The following is a 17,775-nucleotide window of genomic DNA, read 5'->3' as shown; positions in this document are numbered from 1 at the left end:
AAGACAGAAAAAATAAGGCTCTGGCATTTATTTAGGTGCTCTATAAACTCTACAAAAGCAAGCTTCTGAACTCTGTTTCAAATCAGTTCATTCCTTACCGTGCAAAATATTTGTAGCGATTCCTTCCACTAACTTCAGGATCTTCATACACAATTTGAGGTATTTGAAGAGAAGATTGAGCTCTAAAAGCCAAAATACAGGATTTCATTTAAGAAGTACATTCAAAGCAGTTCTCATCTTTTTTTCTTATGCTTTTTTTTTTAATCTCTCTCTACTACAAATTCCACAAAATCCCCATACTTATACAAGCAATTATATTTTGCTTTTTTCATACTTACATATATAGCAAAACAGTTTGACACTTTATGTATATTTCCCACTATGTGTGGGCAAGAGATGGTCATTTGCTGCCTTTAATAAAACCTTCTTATGGGCTTGTCATGAAAAGGATTGACCACTTGTAAGTGCTTGACCTTGTAAAGTAAACTACTTTTATTGGGAGTGGGGGGAGCAAGCTCATTTCCTTAAGAGTGAAAAACTTTCCATAACAGACAATATGTGTAAAGGAGTAGAATGAACAAAGGGGAAGACTACCACTTTCTACCTTTCAAAACTAGCTAAAGAGATTTTGAGCAAATGTGGAAAATTTTAGAATCAGCAATTTCAATTTGAATTCTCCAATAAAGGAGAAAAACTAGGATGACCATGTGAATGTTTCAAAACCTATGCTGGAACAAGCATATCTTTTGCAGAACAGTCTTTCTTCATTTTTTTCCCCATTTTGAATTTAAAGTAGGCAGACAGTTTAAATTTTTCACTATAACATCTTGGAGGGTTTTCTTTATTTTAAAGCTTTGGAAGACCATGAGGTAGACCTCATTAAGGCAGTCAGTGAGAGAATGGGTAGAATTGAGTCCTTTGAAAGCTATGCATCAGGATTGCTATTTGATTTCACAACCACTTTATACTCCGGTCTTACTCTTCTCAACTTGCAAGGTGGTTAAAACCAAGAAACAGAAGTTATTTTAAAAAAAAAGCCCATATCATGCCATTAAGGTTAAGTCATTTCCTTAAGCTATATATATGGCAAGTCCTGAAGGTGATGTTTTTTGTAAGACCATTTTTGGCAACTTGCAAGAATCCTGACCTCAGATGTATGGGATTGTGGGTGCTGGAGTTGGTTGCTGCTGCCTAATTTTAAATACTGAGGTATATTTACAGAGATACAATTAACAATATGTAACATTACTCAACAGCTGGGATCAAAACAGAGGATTGCATGCTGAGATCAGTTGTCTTCAAAGACCTCATCTAAGCCCTGTGAGCTGTGCTGTGGAACTCAGGGAGCCACTGTATAGTGACCCACTACAGCAAAGCCTATAGAGAGATGCTTCATTAACCTCCCATGACATACAATTTACTGCCAAGGTAAGTTTAAAGTCATCTCTTCCCGGTGCTTTCAGTCATATCACATAACAGAAGAGAGGGGAATGTTTTGAGATGCAGTGCAGTAACCTGAGACACTTGCTCAGCACTAATCAACCTATTATTGTGAAGTTGTGTTTGTAATTCAAATGAGTTAATTGAGCTGACCTAGTTCCACTAGCTGACTCTTTACATATCAGACTGTTGCTCCATCCAGATGGATTTGTGTTTCATTCAGCACAGGTGGGCACTTATTCTTATGAGCTAACTTTATTAGCATAAGCTGTTCATCCTATTATGGTATAGTTACAGGCACAATGGGAACCCAGTGAAACAGCCCTTTTTATTCCACAGATCCTGCCTCTTGCATGTCCTTGACTTACATTTGCTGACTTTGCTGAAATAAATGAGCATTTATTCCTGGTAACCTTGCAGAGGCAATGCAACTACTGAGAAGACAGCTGGGAAATATTCTATCTTCTGTATCAGCAACACTGTCAATCAGTGCAGGTTGAAACAGAGGGAACGTATTTCTCATTTTTTGTTAATTGCAAGACATTTTGCAAATACATGTTGTTGAAATGTAAATCAATTTTAAAGCAGCGCAGGTGTCAAACAAGTTATTGTTACAGAATAACAGGCAAAATATAAGAAGCCACTGAGATTTTCATATGCTGGGGACAGTTTGAAATGCTGAAAACAATAATAAGAAAAAAAAAGGCTCCAAAATTCTTATTTTATTATGGAAATGAGAAGAATACGCTTTTGAAACTGAACAAAACCAGGTGTGAAATCCACTGTATCACTCTTAAACATCTTTGATTACTGTCTGGCATGTGGTAGAACTCACCAGCAACCCCAGAGCACACATCATCTGAAAAGCCCATGGTCTAAAGTTAGCTTGTTAATGCAGCAAAAACTTCTGAAAACAACTACCTAGGCTGATGCCTGCAGTCTTGGATACAGCTACAAGAGGACTCCAAAAAACGCATGGTGTGGCAAAACATATAAACATTTGCTGAATCAGAAGCCCAAATTGTGATGCCAGGAGAAAGTTCAACTAAGAAACCCCTGCACTAAAAACGTGGTGCCCTGGTTCAGGCCCCATACACCCTTGAACGAGCAGCAAAAGCAATCTAACCAGCTGCAACTGCACGGGACTAAAAGGAAACAGCTCCCGCTGAAGTAACACACATGAGTCACTGAAGTCTTCATAACTTATCTGATCTATAAGAGATTGAAATAACTCTCTTCTCTTTCCCGGCAACCGCTGCAAAGCAGATAGTACAGGGATGAAGGAATGTGCAACATCCACCCTGTAAGAAACAGATGGGCAACCATACTCCACAACAGCTGCAATCTCTTAATTTCAAGGGAAATATAAGTAGGAGCAAATTGCAGTCATCTGCATTTCAGTGTGCATGGGTTTTTGTTGGGTTTGCTTGTATGTTTGTTTTAAATTATCCAACCATAGAACACTTACGCAGCAAGCTGCTGAAGAGCCTCCAGGCACTGCTGAGCCCTCCCTCTCCATCTTCGGTCAATAAATGGAGGCACTGGATCTTTGCCCTCCAAGCACAGACTGTAGCCCGGGAGATGGATCAAGCTACTAAACATACTTCTGAACATTGGTGCTTTTACCTAATGTTTGTGTGGACACAAAGAAGAGAGGCAGTGATTTAGCAATTTCAAACAGCATTAAAGAGATCAGAATTTCAGCTTGCTGTGATTTACAGGACTGCACATTTGGGATGGGGAAAGAAGAAGGCATACGTATGCTAACGATGTCAGCTGGTTAGATGGTACTTCTCAAGATGTGGAGCATACCAGACTAGCAGCAGATGCACAGATATGTCTTCTGGCTGTTTTCCAGTGTCTAAACTTATACTTAAAATCGAAGGGTCTAACGGTTCGTTACATAAAGAAGTTAGTGTGCAGTAACTGTGAATGTGCAGTAATGTGAATTTCTAGCACATTACCCCATGTAACTCCCTTCTATTTCATGTGCTCTAGAAATGAAGCAACATATTCCACTTACAGAGTAAAGTTACATTATTTTATACTGTAACAATTTTAGCATGTGTTAAAAATATCTCCAGGGGAGTTAGCACACAAAAATGATCACATTAAAAATCCACACCCTTCATTCTAAGCTCTAATCTCCATGGGTAGATATGCCTTAAATCTCTAAATTTATGGTTGCCAATAAATCTTTGCAATCGTGACTCAAGTATAAGTGATGTAGCTATATTGGCTTGAGTTTCTGTAAAGTCTGAAATCAGCTTTGAATTGTGAATCGCCCCTTTCATTTCAGCGGGTGCTAACTCAGATGCATATAGGGTAGTGGTGACATTTCAAGTACACTAACTCACCAGAGAGTAAGAGAGTGTCAGGTGATGAAGATCTAGGCACCCTACTATGAGTAGTCGCTTGCTGTGCATGAGACTGCATTTTTGTTTCATTTCTCTTCAAAGGGAATTCAACTTTCGAGAGTTTGGAAAACCCTATAAACTAATATTATCACAACTCCTGTCCACCCCATTTTGTGATGCTATAGATTAAGAATTCAAGGTTGTATTGTTTTGAATTGCACATTGTGCACTTCCTGATTCATATGCTTAAAGCATGTTTTATGCAAGTCAGAGTCTTGCATACCCATCTGCAACATTACACCTATGACGTGACATTAGTGACAGTATGCCTGCTTACGTTGTCTGGCCTGAACTGTTAACAGAGCCATATTGTTGCAAGGATCTCTATGATGACAGGCAATGTTTCCAGCTCCGTGTGCATGTCTCTCTACAGAGAGGCAGACAAACACACATTTTTTTCATGTAGATGTAAGAAAGGGTCTGAGATAATGGGGTAAGACATCTAGAAACATTCTTCAAAAAAATGTTTCTTGATTCTGTTGTTGGAAAGCTGCTCAGGGATTTTCTCCTCGCTGTACAACAATGGAGTTTCAGAGTTCAGAATATCTGCCTTGCAGGCTCAGTCAAGTGCATAGCTTCAGGAGGACTCTTTGTTTAAAAACCAATTCATTGTGCAGTTGTACCAAGTCTGTTTTCCTTTGGCATTGTACCTATATGCAGCCTGTCCAGCCATCAATCACTGCTGTCTAAAGGTGTGACTGCAACTCCCACACACATGCCCTAGCGGGTTGTAAACCAGCTAGGGTGAATACTGATAGCAGGGGAGCAAATGCAGTAGGTAGCTAAGCATGGGCTAACTAGCCAAGGGCTTACCTAGGAAGTTAAATTGCACTAACCTAGTATGAAGAATCAGGATGGGTTTGCAATCTTTACAGACTGCTTAGCTGTTGCTACCTAGTTCATTTTAAACTGTCTAAGTATGCTACCTTGAGCTGTAGTGTAAGTATATCCCAAGGTAAGTGAGGAGGCACCGTATGAAATAACACATTTTAACAGCTCTGCTTGAACAACAGCACAACAACTGTCTAGTTCTTTTATTAGATCTTAATAACATATACAAGCTATTGTTAACAGCATTTGGAGATATTCTATTAAAAATACTGACACACAATTTAGGAAATTACTCAGGACATGGAACTGGGCATTTCTAGGCTGCTGCTACAGAGTCACCCTAGGCCAGCAATCATGGTTACTCCCTGTGTTAAGTCTTGTTTTAGATAAAACTGCTTCCTTTGCTTTGTATTTGGCTGTTTTAAGGGAGCAGCTTGGAACTGAGATAGTTTCTACCAATGTGTATGCATACACACAGAAATATAAGGTGCACATGTGAGCTATCTTTGGCCAACACCTACCACTTTATCACCATGGACATTTGACTTTGAATGGTTCTTCTCACTTGACAGTGTGTACAGAGGGTCTGAAAGATAAGTGAACAAATGGAACTAGTTACATATTTCAGGAATCAGCACGAATTGTCAGGCTCCACTTCCCCCTTAAAAAGTCTGTCCATAAGAGAGTATAAAACAACCTAGGAAAGAAAAAAACTTAAATACGTGTCTCCATATCAAAGAAATTCCACCATCACACAAATGAGGCTCAGAGCTGAAATACTACTGTCTTCCGTGGAACATGCACATGACTGAAGAAAAATCTACTCTCTTTGGAAGCACTGCCAACTTCAATAGAAAATGAAGACATGAAACAAAAAAGAAAGCATGGTGCAATGGTAATCAGTGGAAATATCATACTGTACATGACGCTTCCCTCTGGGATATAGAGCTAGTGCTGGCTTTCCTGCAGCTTGCAAATGTTTTGTCGTCCCAAGCCTCTCCTCGCTCCTGATAACTTGGTTACTGCTGCCAACCCTAATGGTTTACCACTACGTGGCTCTGCCCTGCTCCTGGGGCGGCACCCATCTTCCCAGCTCCGAACCTGCTTTCCCTGCCTAGCAAGGTGCCGGTCGCTCAGTGACAGCCCCTCGGCCAGCTCTGGCCGTGCACCTCGTCTTGCACGCCGGCCGGCCGGCAGGGGAACCCAGGGGAGAGGCGGGAGGCCTGCTCGGGCAGCCCAACCGCTCCACGACCCGCACACCGACCACCCCCACCCCCCCCGCCCAGCACCGACTCCCCGCCCCGGGCCCAGCCGGCCCCGTTGGACGCGGCCTCCCTCCCCGCGGAGGGTGTCCGGCCTGGCCGCACCGGTCCCCCCGCCCCGGGGGCTGCCAGCGGGGTAGGGGGCGCGGGGAGGACGTTGCCCCTCCCGGCCGGGCCCGGTACCGTAGGGGCAGTCGAAGGTCCGGCCGGGACCCATTTGGCCGCCGCAGCGGCCGTCCCCGAGGAGCGGGGCCCGCACCGCACCGGTCACCGCACGGCTCATAGCGCCTCCGAATGCCATTCCCATGGCGACCGCCGGTGGGCGGGGCGGGGGCAGCAGGGGCGGGGCCGGGGAATGCCACGCCCCCTGCGACGGGGACGTTACTGCGGGGGCGGGGGTTTTTCGGGCCTTTCCCCGGGGACAGGCCCGGCCCTGGGGTTTCCCCTCGCCGCTTCCGGCACGTTGATGCTGCTTCCTCCAAATCCCCGCCGCCAGGGCTTGCCTCTTCCCCGCGGGCCCAGCTCTCCGGAGAGCCCTAAGGCCTGTGAGGCGGGGAGGCCCGCCCGCCTCCATCTTGTGCCGCTGCAGGCGGGGCGGGGAAGGAGCCTCCGGGACAGCGGGGGTGGCACGAGTGGGAAGCTGAGGTGGGGAGGGTGCCCCAGCGCTCTGCTGCTCCGGCGTGGAAGGTGGGGACGCAGGTCTTTGGTCGTTCCCCACCGCCACCGCTGGGCCCCGTGCGCGGGGCGGCGGGGCAGCCCCGGGGTCAGCTTCGCTCCCTTCCCCACCGGTGACCGCGCTCTGCCCAGCGAGGAGCCGCGGGGAGCCCGTGTCGTGGGCTGCGGAGTGAAACGGGCGTAGGGGTGGCTCGCCTGTGGTTTGGGGAGGACAGGGAGTGGTCGGCTGGGGGGGTGGGGCAGGACCCAGGTATTTTTGGTTGTCAGCAGCTCTTGGTCAAGTTGTTTTATGTGGTGCTCTGCAGTTCCCCTGGACCCTCACTTAGTGCTTGAGAAAACTGGTTTAGCAATTACAGTTGGGGACTGGATTCAAGCCTGGATATGCTTATTCCTGGCTTTGCTTGCTACTGCTTAGGACTTCTGTAGCCATAAAGTGGTGAAAATAGGCTTGGTATCTACCGCCGGAGAGGCTGCAGGTATTTTTGCATTTGTAAAGCACCTGGAGAGACCCCCACAAAGCGTTACAGATAAACATTAATGCTTTGCAAAGCACTGCCGTTTTTGCAAGGAGGAGGCCATCCTCTTCTATGAGGAACAAAGTTGGAAGCTTCTTCGTGCTGTTGAACAGGAAGGGCTAACGCTTTTGTCAACCTAAGGAGATTTGGAGGCAGTGCTGCCAAGACTTTTGGAATAGGACATAAAAAGCAGCGGAATTGCAAACGGGCCCTCTCCTCTGCCTATAATCTTGAAGCAGGTCCCTCGTGTTAGTTATTTTGTGTATAAAACTCTGTATACCAAAGAATTATTCACAGCTTGCCACGTCTGACATAAAATTTTGGCCCCTCAGTGCTTCATCACAGGACAGCAATGTTAGGACTGTGGTTCCAAATTCCTTCACTCTGCCAATTTACGCATGGACATTTAATTCAACTTTGAGTGCTGGTTTACTTTCTTAAAGGCCCATCACTTTTTGTGGCCCATTGTTCGAAGCAACAACTTCTTTCTCAGGGTAGTTGATTAAAATGGGTCAACTGAAGACTTGGATATGGGTCTGAACTAAGAAATGCTGCCACAGCTTCGTTGCTGACTGACATCTGTAGAATACTACTTTCCACAATGGATTGATCCATGCCCTGAAGATACCCAACAGGCTGTAAAAGCCCTCATTTTACCAAGAGCTTTACAATGTGATACCTTATTATAATTATTGACGGGCAGCGAAAGTCACTTTTTAATAGAGTTGCCCAGCATTTCTCATGATCAAGTTCAGTTTTCCTTTTTTGTATCTCCCTTCATTAGAACTCCATAATTTGCATGCTGGAATTTTTCCATGCTGGACATCTGCCTTGAGGTAATGAGGTGTGTAAACTGTACTTTGGCCAAAAAATGATTCTTTGTCAGCTCCACCCTCTCACATTTTTCCACTTTAAGGTTTTCAAAGATGACTGGATACAGGTGGCCTGGACTTCTGTTTTTCTGATGAGGGGAGGAACCACATGGAAATCAGGTAGAGAAGGAACAATGGAACAATTACATGAGTTCTTGACAGAGTACAACAAAATATGCCAGGGCATAGCCTGACAGATGAGTACTCTCTGGAGTTGTGGAAGATCAAAAAGGTGCAGTCCCACTATTAACTTTAACCGCATTAAATTGAACTAAATGCAGGATGTTGCCACCTTCTTTGTTCACAATGAGCTGCCTGGTCCCACTGCCTCTGATCTGTTGGTGCTGGCAGCTGAAAGAGTATGTGGGGAACCATCTCAGGAGACTGATGTGGCTGAAAACTAACCTGTCAGAAAATAAAAGATAAAAGTTTTCAGGTCACTGCATAGCTGCCTGAAAACTAGTACTCGCTTATGGGAGGTGACAGGTATATGTGGCTGAGCTAAAAAGCTCAAGGTACAGGTTCATGGAGCTTGCTTAGATTAGATTGGGGGGGGTGAAATACTGGCTTATTTTTAACTCACATTTCTGAGAAATCTCTGTGAATTACAGATGTGGACAGTGAAAGCCTTACAAGTGTTGAAAGATGTGTTGATTATTACTATCTTGAATGTTCTTTGCCTGAAGTCTTCATATTCCTGTGGACCTGCAGCTGGAGTGAAACCTGGCCAGGACCCCGGGCATGCTGGTGTGTGCTGTGGAATACACTGCAATGGCGAAGCGGTGAGGTTTGGTCTGAATCGGTCTTTTTTTTTCTTTTTTTTTTTTTTTTAATGCAGATCAGCCATTTCCAAAGAAAAAGATCCCAAAACACGAAAGGCTCTGAAAAAATGTTTGATCCCAGGCAGTAAACTCTGGCAACCTTGTCTCTGACCAGCACTTTGGAAAAGGGACTCAAAGCTTATCCAGCAGGTCGGTCTGTCTGTGTCAAGGACGCATCCTGTCGCTCTGGTGAAAGTGAGCTGAAGGCAACTAAACTGTAAGCAATCAAAAAAAGATTCCTGTTTGTTAGCTACAGTTTTCAAAGAACTTGACTGGTGAGCTTTTTCCTCAGAGCTGTGGGCCGTAGCATGATTTTTTGGGTTGGGTTGGGTTTTTTTTTCTTCAGTAATAGCTTTTCCAGAACAAGACTGTGTAGCTGAGCTGGGGTGCTGTCTATCTGATGATTTTTTTTATAGCCGCTTGGCTCTGAGGGGACACCAGGTGCTCAGATGTATGAGTAAACTGCCCCCACCTTTGTGAGTTACTGTGCAGTGACTGAGTGGACTAACTCTGTGCCAGCGCTTAGCATGTTGCAAAATTGCAGTAGAGTGCACTAATTCAGTTGCCCATGAAAGAGGCTGAGCCAAATGCATTTCACCTCACATTAACCTTGAGATAAGATGGTGTAATTTGCTGCAAGATGAGTTACTGCTACTCTGTTGATGGACTTGTTATACCGTGATGACTTGCTGATGTGTTTGAACTGTAAAATCAGACAAAGAGAAGTGGAAAATTTAGACAAGGAGGGTAGGATTAAGCATTAGTTGAGAGCAGAATAGTAGCTGGACAAAGAGAAGATGGATTGGATGTGAAAGCATGGTTTTAGAGGAGAAACTTGGCTGGCTGAGCAAAGAAAAATTAGTAGGAGTGGGGTGGTAGAGAACCAGTGTGCAGGGGGAGGAGGGAGAGACAGGGTGAGCAGCCAGTAGAGCAGAACTGACATGGTCTGGACAAGAAAATGGGAGACCCAGATGAGGAGCTGAAAAAGTGGAGAAGGGTGTGGAAAGGCAGGACTGAGTGGGAGAAGGCAAAGAAGTTGAGCTAAACATATGATGGGTGTCTCTACTCCTCCTTCTGTCCTCCAAAGCCTGGGAGGGAACTGGGTTTCTTGAACGTGACTTTTTCCCCTGCAGTCCACGAGGATCTGTGAAACCCCTGGCAATCTGTCATCCATCTGGCTTTAAGCTTATGTAGATGGTCCTCTTCTGCTCTCTCTTCGTTAGCAGTTGTCAAATGACAGCACTGTTGTGGTGCTGGGTGCAGGGGATGCTTCGTGGCAGCTTTTTTCTAGTTATTAAAAAAATCTAAGTTACAGGCAACAAAGTTAGCATTAATAGCATTAAAAGCACTGTTGAGGCTTTGATGGCAGGAAATGCCAAAACTAAAGTCATCTATTTAAAATTAGTAACTGTTAGCATGCCATTTCCCATTCTTCCCACAGGATGTCATGGTTTCTCCATGTATGGTCCATCACAGTCTCTAACCTGGGTGGCGCCAGTTCAGCACTTCTATTAAATGTGAAATGATATAAAATTAATTTGGCCCTTGGACCCATCCAAGGTAAGCCCTAATTTCCATTCCCTGTCCGATCTCCACATGGTTTACTAGCTGTGTATAATAAACACCTCTTTCCAGATGTGTGCTTCAGAAGGAGCAGGAAAGCAGCAGCACAAGGCTGCAGTCAATGTGGTTGCTAGGTTTTTAATCCAGAAGAAGGGGGCCTTCCTCCCAGCCCATCAGGAGAGATGGTGAAGGAGAGTGAGGAAAAGAGGAGGAGGAGGAAGACGTGGTCACTGTTCCTGGCAGGAAGCAGAGGTGAGTCTCAAAAAGATGTGAGAAGACAGATGCTGTGAAATCTAATGTTTTGTGTATCGAGGCCATGTCTCTGTGCTGACTTTTGGCTATAGTAAGGCATTATATCCGTTATGGAATACCTCACTTGTAACTTGTGACATCTTTTGTAAAAATGGCCTTGGAGTACTCATTGTGGTAAATGGAGCTTTGCCAAGGTGAAGTCTTTGGTTTCTTTGTGCTGTTTTTACTAAGAGGTCTGCGAAGAGAGGCATCTTGAGATACAACTACTGAAACGGAAAAAAACAGATGAAAGTCTTTATACAAGACCTGTTCTCTCTTGCTTTTCTTAGTACAACTGTTGGCACGTTTCCTGTAAAAGCAATCTACAAGTGAGGATAGCCTAAGAAGAAGTCAAAGTTCAAAGAAAATGAAGTAGTAGATCTTTGTGATCACAGTTACAGGATTCACTTCAAAGCCTGCTGAAAGACTTCTGTAATGGTTTTGATTAGCACTTTAAAAAAAAAAAAAAAGGAAGGCGGAATTAAGGACATTTTCAGCCTATGGTTCAGAGAAGTCCAATTTGTGACAAAACCCCCAAGTTCACCAATGCTTCAGGCACCCTCTGAAGGACATTCGTATAATTAATTTCACTTGGATTGGATGAGCTTTGGATGAGATTCTTAATGAACAGGGATGACATTTGGATGATTTGCTGGGCTGAAGTCAGGAATGTTGTTGTCTCACCTCAGTAGGAAAAGGATCTTGGATTCAACTCCTTAGGGAACTAGTGAATTCCTAGTGTTCTCACTCCTCCCATGCAATACTCAGAAGAATAAATGGTGATACAACCATGTTAGCTTGCAGCTTTCAAGTTCCAGTGTGTTAAGACATTTCTTTCCAAAATTAAACCTTAGATTCCCTCTGTTCCTTGCTGCACCAATCAGTGGTTGAATCAGCAGAGGAGATGCTATGTCCTAGTCAGAGCACAAGAGGTAAGAGAACAACCAGAGGAACAATTTGATGGAAGGGGAATATTACATTGACTTAACAGACAGGATTTCATCCCGTATTTCTGACTTAGAAGTTGGGATGAGCTTGTATCTTCAAAGCAATCCAACTACTTGCTTCTGGAGACCTGGATGAGAAATGTGCTGTCCTGGTTTCGGCTGGGACAGAGTTAATTTTCTTTTTAGTAGCTGGTACAGTGCTGTGTTTTGGATTTAGTGTGAGAATGATGTTGATAACACACTGATGTTGTAGTTGTTGCTAAGTAGCGCTTATCTTAAGCCAAGGACTTTTCAGTTTCCCATGCTCTGCCAGCAAGCAGGTGTACAAGAAGCTGGGAGGGAGCATAGCCGGGGCAGCTGACCTGAACTAGCCAAAGGGGTATTCCATACCATGGAATGTCATGCCCAGTATATAAACGGGGGAGTTGGCCGGGAGGCGCGGATTGTGGCTCGGGAACTAACTGGGCATCGGTCAGCGGGTGGTGAGCAATTGCATTGTGCATCACTGGTGGTTTTTTTGTTTGTTTGGTTGGTTTTTTCCCTTCCTCCCCCTCCTTTTTTGTTATATTCCTTTTCATTACTATTATTATTATTATATTTCATTATTACTATTGTTAGTATTATATTTTACTTTAGTTATTAAACTGTTCTTATCTCAACCCACGAGTTGTACTTTTTTTTTTCCTTTCCTCCTCCTCACCCCACTGGGAGGGGGAAGGGGGAAGTGGCTGCGTGGTGCTTAGTTGCTGACTGGGGTTAAACCATGACATATAGCTGGGTTGTGATCAGATTCCATATCTGCTTTTCATGAGGGTTTGGCTTCAGCCTTATCATCTGTTTGACTATTTAAAAAGTAAATAAATTAACAACTGTATCTGCTGGTAGCTGCCTGTTGAGCAGGGGGGAAGAGAGAAAACCCACTGACTGGGAAAAGGGAGTCCAAGTGCAGGGAGGGAGGGAAGGAAGGCAAGAGGCAGCTGTAACTAGAAGGAGTTTGAGGAGGGATGGGAGGTGTTTCAGGGAGTGGAAGGGGTTCCAGCCACCACTGAGTTCTGGTTCTGGTGATATCCATTTCTGTCAGCTCCATGCTAAGCTGAGAGGGGACAGTTATTTCTTTAAAAGGGCAATCCTAAAAAACAGTTGGAGCCTGTTAATAGGCTGGATGGGAAGATGTGAATTGCCCTATTTTACTCAGCCAAGCCTGAGGAGAAGCCCTGCTGAAGTACTGATCTCCCTGACACTTGACTGGTGGTGCCTGTTCAGCCTGCAGGGATGCAGAGAGGGTGCTGTCCCAGCAACGACCATCCTGGCCTGGCCAATAGATCATGCTTCCTGACTCTACTCTCCCCCAGACTAGGCAGGGGGCCGGCATGACTAAGAGGAGTGGTGACTCCCTAAGAATGTCAGGGGCTGTAGAGAGAAGGTTGTCTCCTTGAGCCAAGGAGATCTCTTTACCCAGAAGCTCAGGAGTTCAGTAGCTAGATTTTTACTGGCAGCTTGATGGATGGTTTGTACTAAAGCCTGCAGTAGCGTGGGGTAGCTTAACAGTTCGGCAGACAGCGAGACACGTAGTATGTATTTATCTGATATGTCAAAAACTATGAAATGGAGTACCTTGCTGACCTCTGCAGTGTTCCTTCTCTCCTTGCTCTTTCTCCTGTTGTTTGCCAGGGTGCTTGGTCAAGTCTGGCTTCCAACTAGTTGGAAAACTTTTCCAGGGAGTGAATGTTTGTGCTTGCCTGATCTGAAGGGAGCACCAGGGACTTTTGATTTTCTGTGACCATTTTAGCCACTCTCTTCATGGAAATTAAATAGCTGGACGGAAGTGCTATTTCTCATATTCTCATAACTCATTTCAGCTTGTTGTTATAATACAGGATAACTTTTCCATACACTACACTCTTATTTCCTCTTAAACAATTAGTGCAACATGATCTTAATCCTGTCTATTAAACCTTTCAAAAAAAAAATTTACTTATCATCCTTTAATTGCAATCCACTGGACGGAGGTCAGCTGAGGGCTAGCACACATTCAAGGGCCCAGGGGGGGCCTACCAGAAATAAAAGGGTGAGACAGCAGTGACAGGACACTCACGCCATGGGAAGAAAAAAGCTAGAATCAGATGGGGGCTGAACAGAGCCCTTTCAAGCATTGGGGAAGGATGCATAAGTATCACTTCCCTCATGTAAGAAAACAAAGCCTGTGCTCTCTTCAGTCTTGAAAGTTCCCCTATCTTTCCCCTCTGACTCGGCATGCACCCACATAGCCCTTCCCACATCACTTCTGAGTCTCAAATGGTGGAGACTGAACAGAACACAGTACAGGATCTCGAGCACATCACTGGTGTCTTGACATATCAACTGTGAGAGCACAATAGGAACTCAGCATCTAGTGTGTTGATCTGGAAACATCCCCTCTTTGATCCTTGGTACGTCTTTGGATGGACCCGTAGGAGAATCAGACCTGGAAGAATCCATTCTGAGTTTTAAATAAGGGACTGGAGTAGTTGAAGTTAATGATGTGCCAGTCCAGACAGGATGCGTTGAGTAAAATTTAGTGTTTGTTACACAGAGTAAGTACCAACCCAAGACACTCCGTACTTGGAGAAAATACTGCACAGCATCAGGATATGGGCTTGAGCTGAAGGTTTAGATGAAATTTTCTGCCATGTAGATGACTTGTGTTCCCATGTCACTTTTTAAAAAATAATTGCACTCCAGCTACATAATGTATTTAGGAAGATGTCAATGTAAATAGGCTATCTTGAGAATTCCTCCACCTGCATATGGAGATGCCCTAATGCTTCTTAAAATCTGACCCTTCAGCACTTCATAGTCAAGTCCAATTGATTTTTGGTGGGAATAAGGATTCTAAAGATCTCCTTGAGAAAGTGCCAATAATGCTCATTAGACTTACTTAGAAATTCTTCTCCTGGATCAACAAGAAGAAAAGCAGAAGAAAACAAGTGCAAATGAATTACGTGTTCAAAGTTGAAACCTAGCCTGAGCACTGATGTGAAAGAAATGGCTTAAGAGTGACTGAATTTTCTATGTTATTTTGTAACTTTGCGAGTACCAGCTGTGGGGATTCTAAATGGATTCAGAAGATATGTAATGTTGCAGGCTCTTTACTAGCAGCTTGCAGCACTGTACAGCATATGTCTTGATGCAATATTTAAAAGGAGAGAGATGCTGGGATGTGCGTACATAGAAGTATGCAGCTGCAATCAGTGACATCTCAAAAATGGAATGACTCATTTATTTGTAAATACTAATGATTCCTTCCAGGCTTCCAGTTAGCTCCCGCAGTTTGTTGTGAATGTGAAACTATTTTCTATAGCGGAGCTTCACATTTCATAAAACATGATCAAGAGAGATGAATAGATTTAAACAAATCAGATTTGCTACTGACACAGACATCAAAATGGCATGCCACCAAGCAGAATAAAATTGTTAATCGCAGCAACACTTAGGGGAGAAAAAGGATGACTGGAATGTGTGCAGTGGAAAAGAAGTGGACCTACTGTATTGCTGCTTCTCAGTTGATTGACAGCTTAACACCATTCATCCGAGTTGCAGAAACACTGCCTGGTTTGCAGCAGAACTGATCAAGGTTCAAAGTTTGTATTATGGAGTATTTTATGGAACTACAGTGAAGCATTTTTCTTCAATACACAGGCAACTGGACTTGGGTTCTGAACAAGATTTCCTGTAATGCATAAGCACAGACCTTAGGCAGCATTTGATTTTTGTGGGGTGACTAATCGGAGATCATCCATGCATGCATGTGGTGCTATATATTAACAGTGGTTCAGCTGTCTGATTGCTTGGGGTCACATTCTGATAAGTTCTGACAATTCATATAGGGGTTATGCAGAAGTTTGAAAGTCTTACTCTTTCCAGTCATGAGAAGTGACAATGAGAGAGCTTTCATGTTTGGAAAGAACTATATAGGCAGCTGTCTTGGTTAACTCTGCAGTGGAGGAGAAAAAAATATCTGAGGATAGCAAGACTTCCCCCTGGGTGACTAGTGTGTATCTTCTTCATGCCTAAACACTTTCAAACCTGGGCTATTTTTTTCTGATTTTTAACTGAAAACAGAGAGTCTGACTGCAGCAGAGGGACAGACCTTTGCAGATTCATGTCTTTTGGAGGATCAGTGATGTTATTTTCCAAATACAGGTTAGGATTTTCTGAGTTAGTAAGCATAGAGACTGTCAGACAATTCACACTTGTCTTCTTCAGCCATGCTCTTTTGTTGTGTCAGTACCACATGCAGCCATTTGAGTGCAAACACCTGGCCTTTCCTTCCCACCAGTCTGGGCAATGGGATCTATTCCAGAATGCTTGGATTTTCATGGGTGTTCCCTCCACAAAAGGGAGCAGCTGATCAGTCATCCCAGCAAGCACTGAAGTAAGCCTGACCAGGCTTGAAATGCGCATCCAGCATCAGCTGCTGCATATCTGCATTGTGGAAAAGCTGCCACGTGTCCAAAGGCTCAGTTGTTCTTGCCTCCAATGCATGTGGAATAGGCAGGTTACTTTCTGGCACGGTAGAAAATGCCGGCTTCCTTCTTTTCCCATGTTACCACAGAGATTGTATACTGAATTTGCTGATCTGGCTTTTGCAGTGTTGCATGCATGGCAAATTCATACTCTTTACTAATATGTTTGGATATGTTTTCAGCGGGCAGTGAAAAGAAGAGGCCTAACACGAAAGTGATGATAGTCATAATCTTAGCACAAACTGGGGAAAGATGTGCAGAAAAAAAATGTGAGAAGGACATTAAGATCCTTTAAGTTTACACCAAAACCAAGCACTGATGTCTTTTTTTTTTTTTTTTTTCCCCCTGCACGAACATCCAGATTTCACTGGAAAAGTCATTAATCGCTGGAAAAAGTGTCTCGACTGTACTATAAAAACATCGGTTTCTTAGCAAAAGCAAGCAGTGGTGGCAATTCTTGAAATTAGTTTTGCTGCAAATTTTGACTGGGACAAGAGTTTCTGCTCTGTCTGTTGTTGTAGGAGGGTTGCTATCTTCTTTACTGTGGAGGGCTAGGCCACAGAGTCCTGGTCCCAGCATGAGACCCCAGAATGTCTGGGATGCTGTGAGCCGAGTCCTGCAATGTCAGAGACAGCAGTTCTGGTTCTAAAGTGGAAAGTGACTGCAATCTTGCAAACTACCTTCCACCTCCAGCCTCTGACGCTATGACGATTTGGCTGAGTTTCTGGCAAGAGATGATCTGTTGCAGTACTAGCTTGTTGGGCATTCAAAGAGATAGAAATGCCTTAAAAATAATCTAGATTCTACTCTTGTTTCTTTAAGGGCTTGCTTGCCAGTATGGAAGGAGACTCTCTCTATACAGCCTTCCATGGTGATCTCCCAGAAGGGGATGGTTCAGTCCTGTGGTACAGCATCCCTGCATATGGTATTCATGCCATAGTCCTAAAACATGGAGATTTGCCTCTTCAGCCTGGGAAGGGACTGGCGCATCACTTCTTGAGGTGATTTTAGTGCAGTGAACCACTTGCCTTCACCTAAAGATGGAGTTTGAAGCTTAGAGGGGATGTAATTAATCACCTTAGAGTGTCTTCCATTGTACTGGACCAGAGCAAAGGTCCTTCTATCCCAGCATTCATTCTCTCTCAGGTCACACTGCTGAGCTGATAGTATTTGGTAGTTGCAGGTCTGCAACTCTGATCAAAAAGAGAAACTCTATGCTGTACGTGGGCAGTTAATATATAGGCAACAGGGCCCTGACAAATCATCTCGCTGAGAGGTTTGAAGTCCTCTTCCCATGTGTATCTAAGTGTTGACCAAAACCACGGAAAACTTTTGACAATCAAACACAGCGTATGGTTGACTGGGCTGCTGGACAAAAATACTTCTCTAGACCAATATTAAACAGGTTTCTTTTTTTCAAGATGGTAAAGGGTTAGTGGGACCCTTTACGCACTACATGGAAAATATCAAAGTACCTTCAGCTCTGTTGCACCACACAGACTTTCCACAGCTAAATTTACCTTCTATCATGTATATCAGAAGTGTGAGAAATCTGGAAAACCCCGGACTACCCGATTGCTACTTTCAACTGACATTGATAGGGGCTTACCGTACCTACCAGTAACAATGAATGTAA

General features: G+C 44.0%; 1 protein-coding gene across 1 annotated transcript in view; it reads right to left on the bottom strand.

The window, feature by feature from the left end:
- The window catches only part of CFAP91 (cilia and flagella associated protein 91), a 31,283-nt gene extending 25,095 nt beyond the window's left edge, over window positions 1-6,188 (bottom strand). The window contains exons 1-4 of the mRNA XM_050911158.1: window positions 6,134-6,188; window positions 5,210-5,274; window positions 2,909-3,066; window positions 99-182 (exon numbers count right to left, since the gene is read on the bottom strand). Coding sequence (XP_050767115.1) covers window positions 99-182; window positions 2,909-3,066; window positions 5,210-5,274; window positions 6,134-6,167 — 341 coding nt within the window. The 5' untranslated portion in view covers window positions 6,168-6,188. The remainder of the gene's footprint in view (window positions 1-98; window positions 183-2,908; window positions 3,067-5,209; window positions 5,275-6,133) is intronic.
- Between the last annotated feature and the right edge of the window lie 11,587 nt (window positions 6,189-17,775).

This window comes from Gymnogyps californianus, chromosome 1 (assembly GCF_018139145.2).
Source record: "Gymnogyps californianus isolate 813 chromosome 1, ASM1813914v2, whole genome shotgun sequence".
Taxonomy (NCBI): domain Eukaryota; kingdom Metazoa; phylum Chordata; class Aves; order Accipitriformes; family Cathartidae; genus Gymnogyps; species Gymnogyps californianus.
Note: the sequence above shows the minus strand (reverse complement) of the source record. Positions and strands in the feature narration are given on the sequence as shown.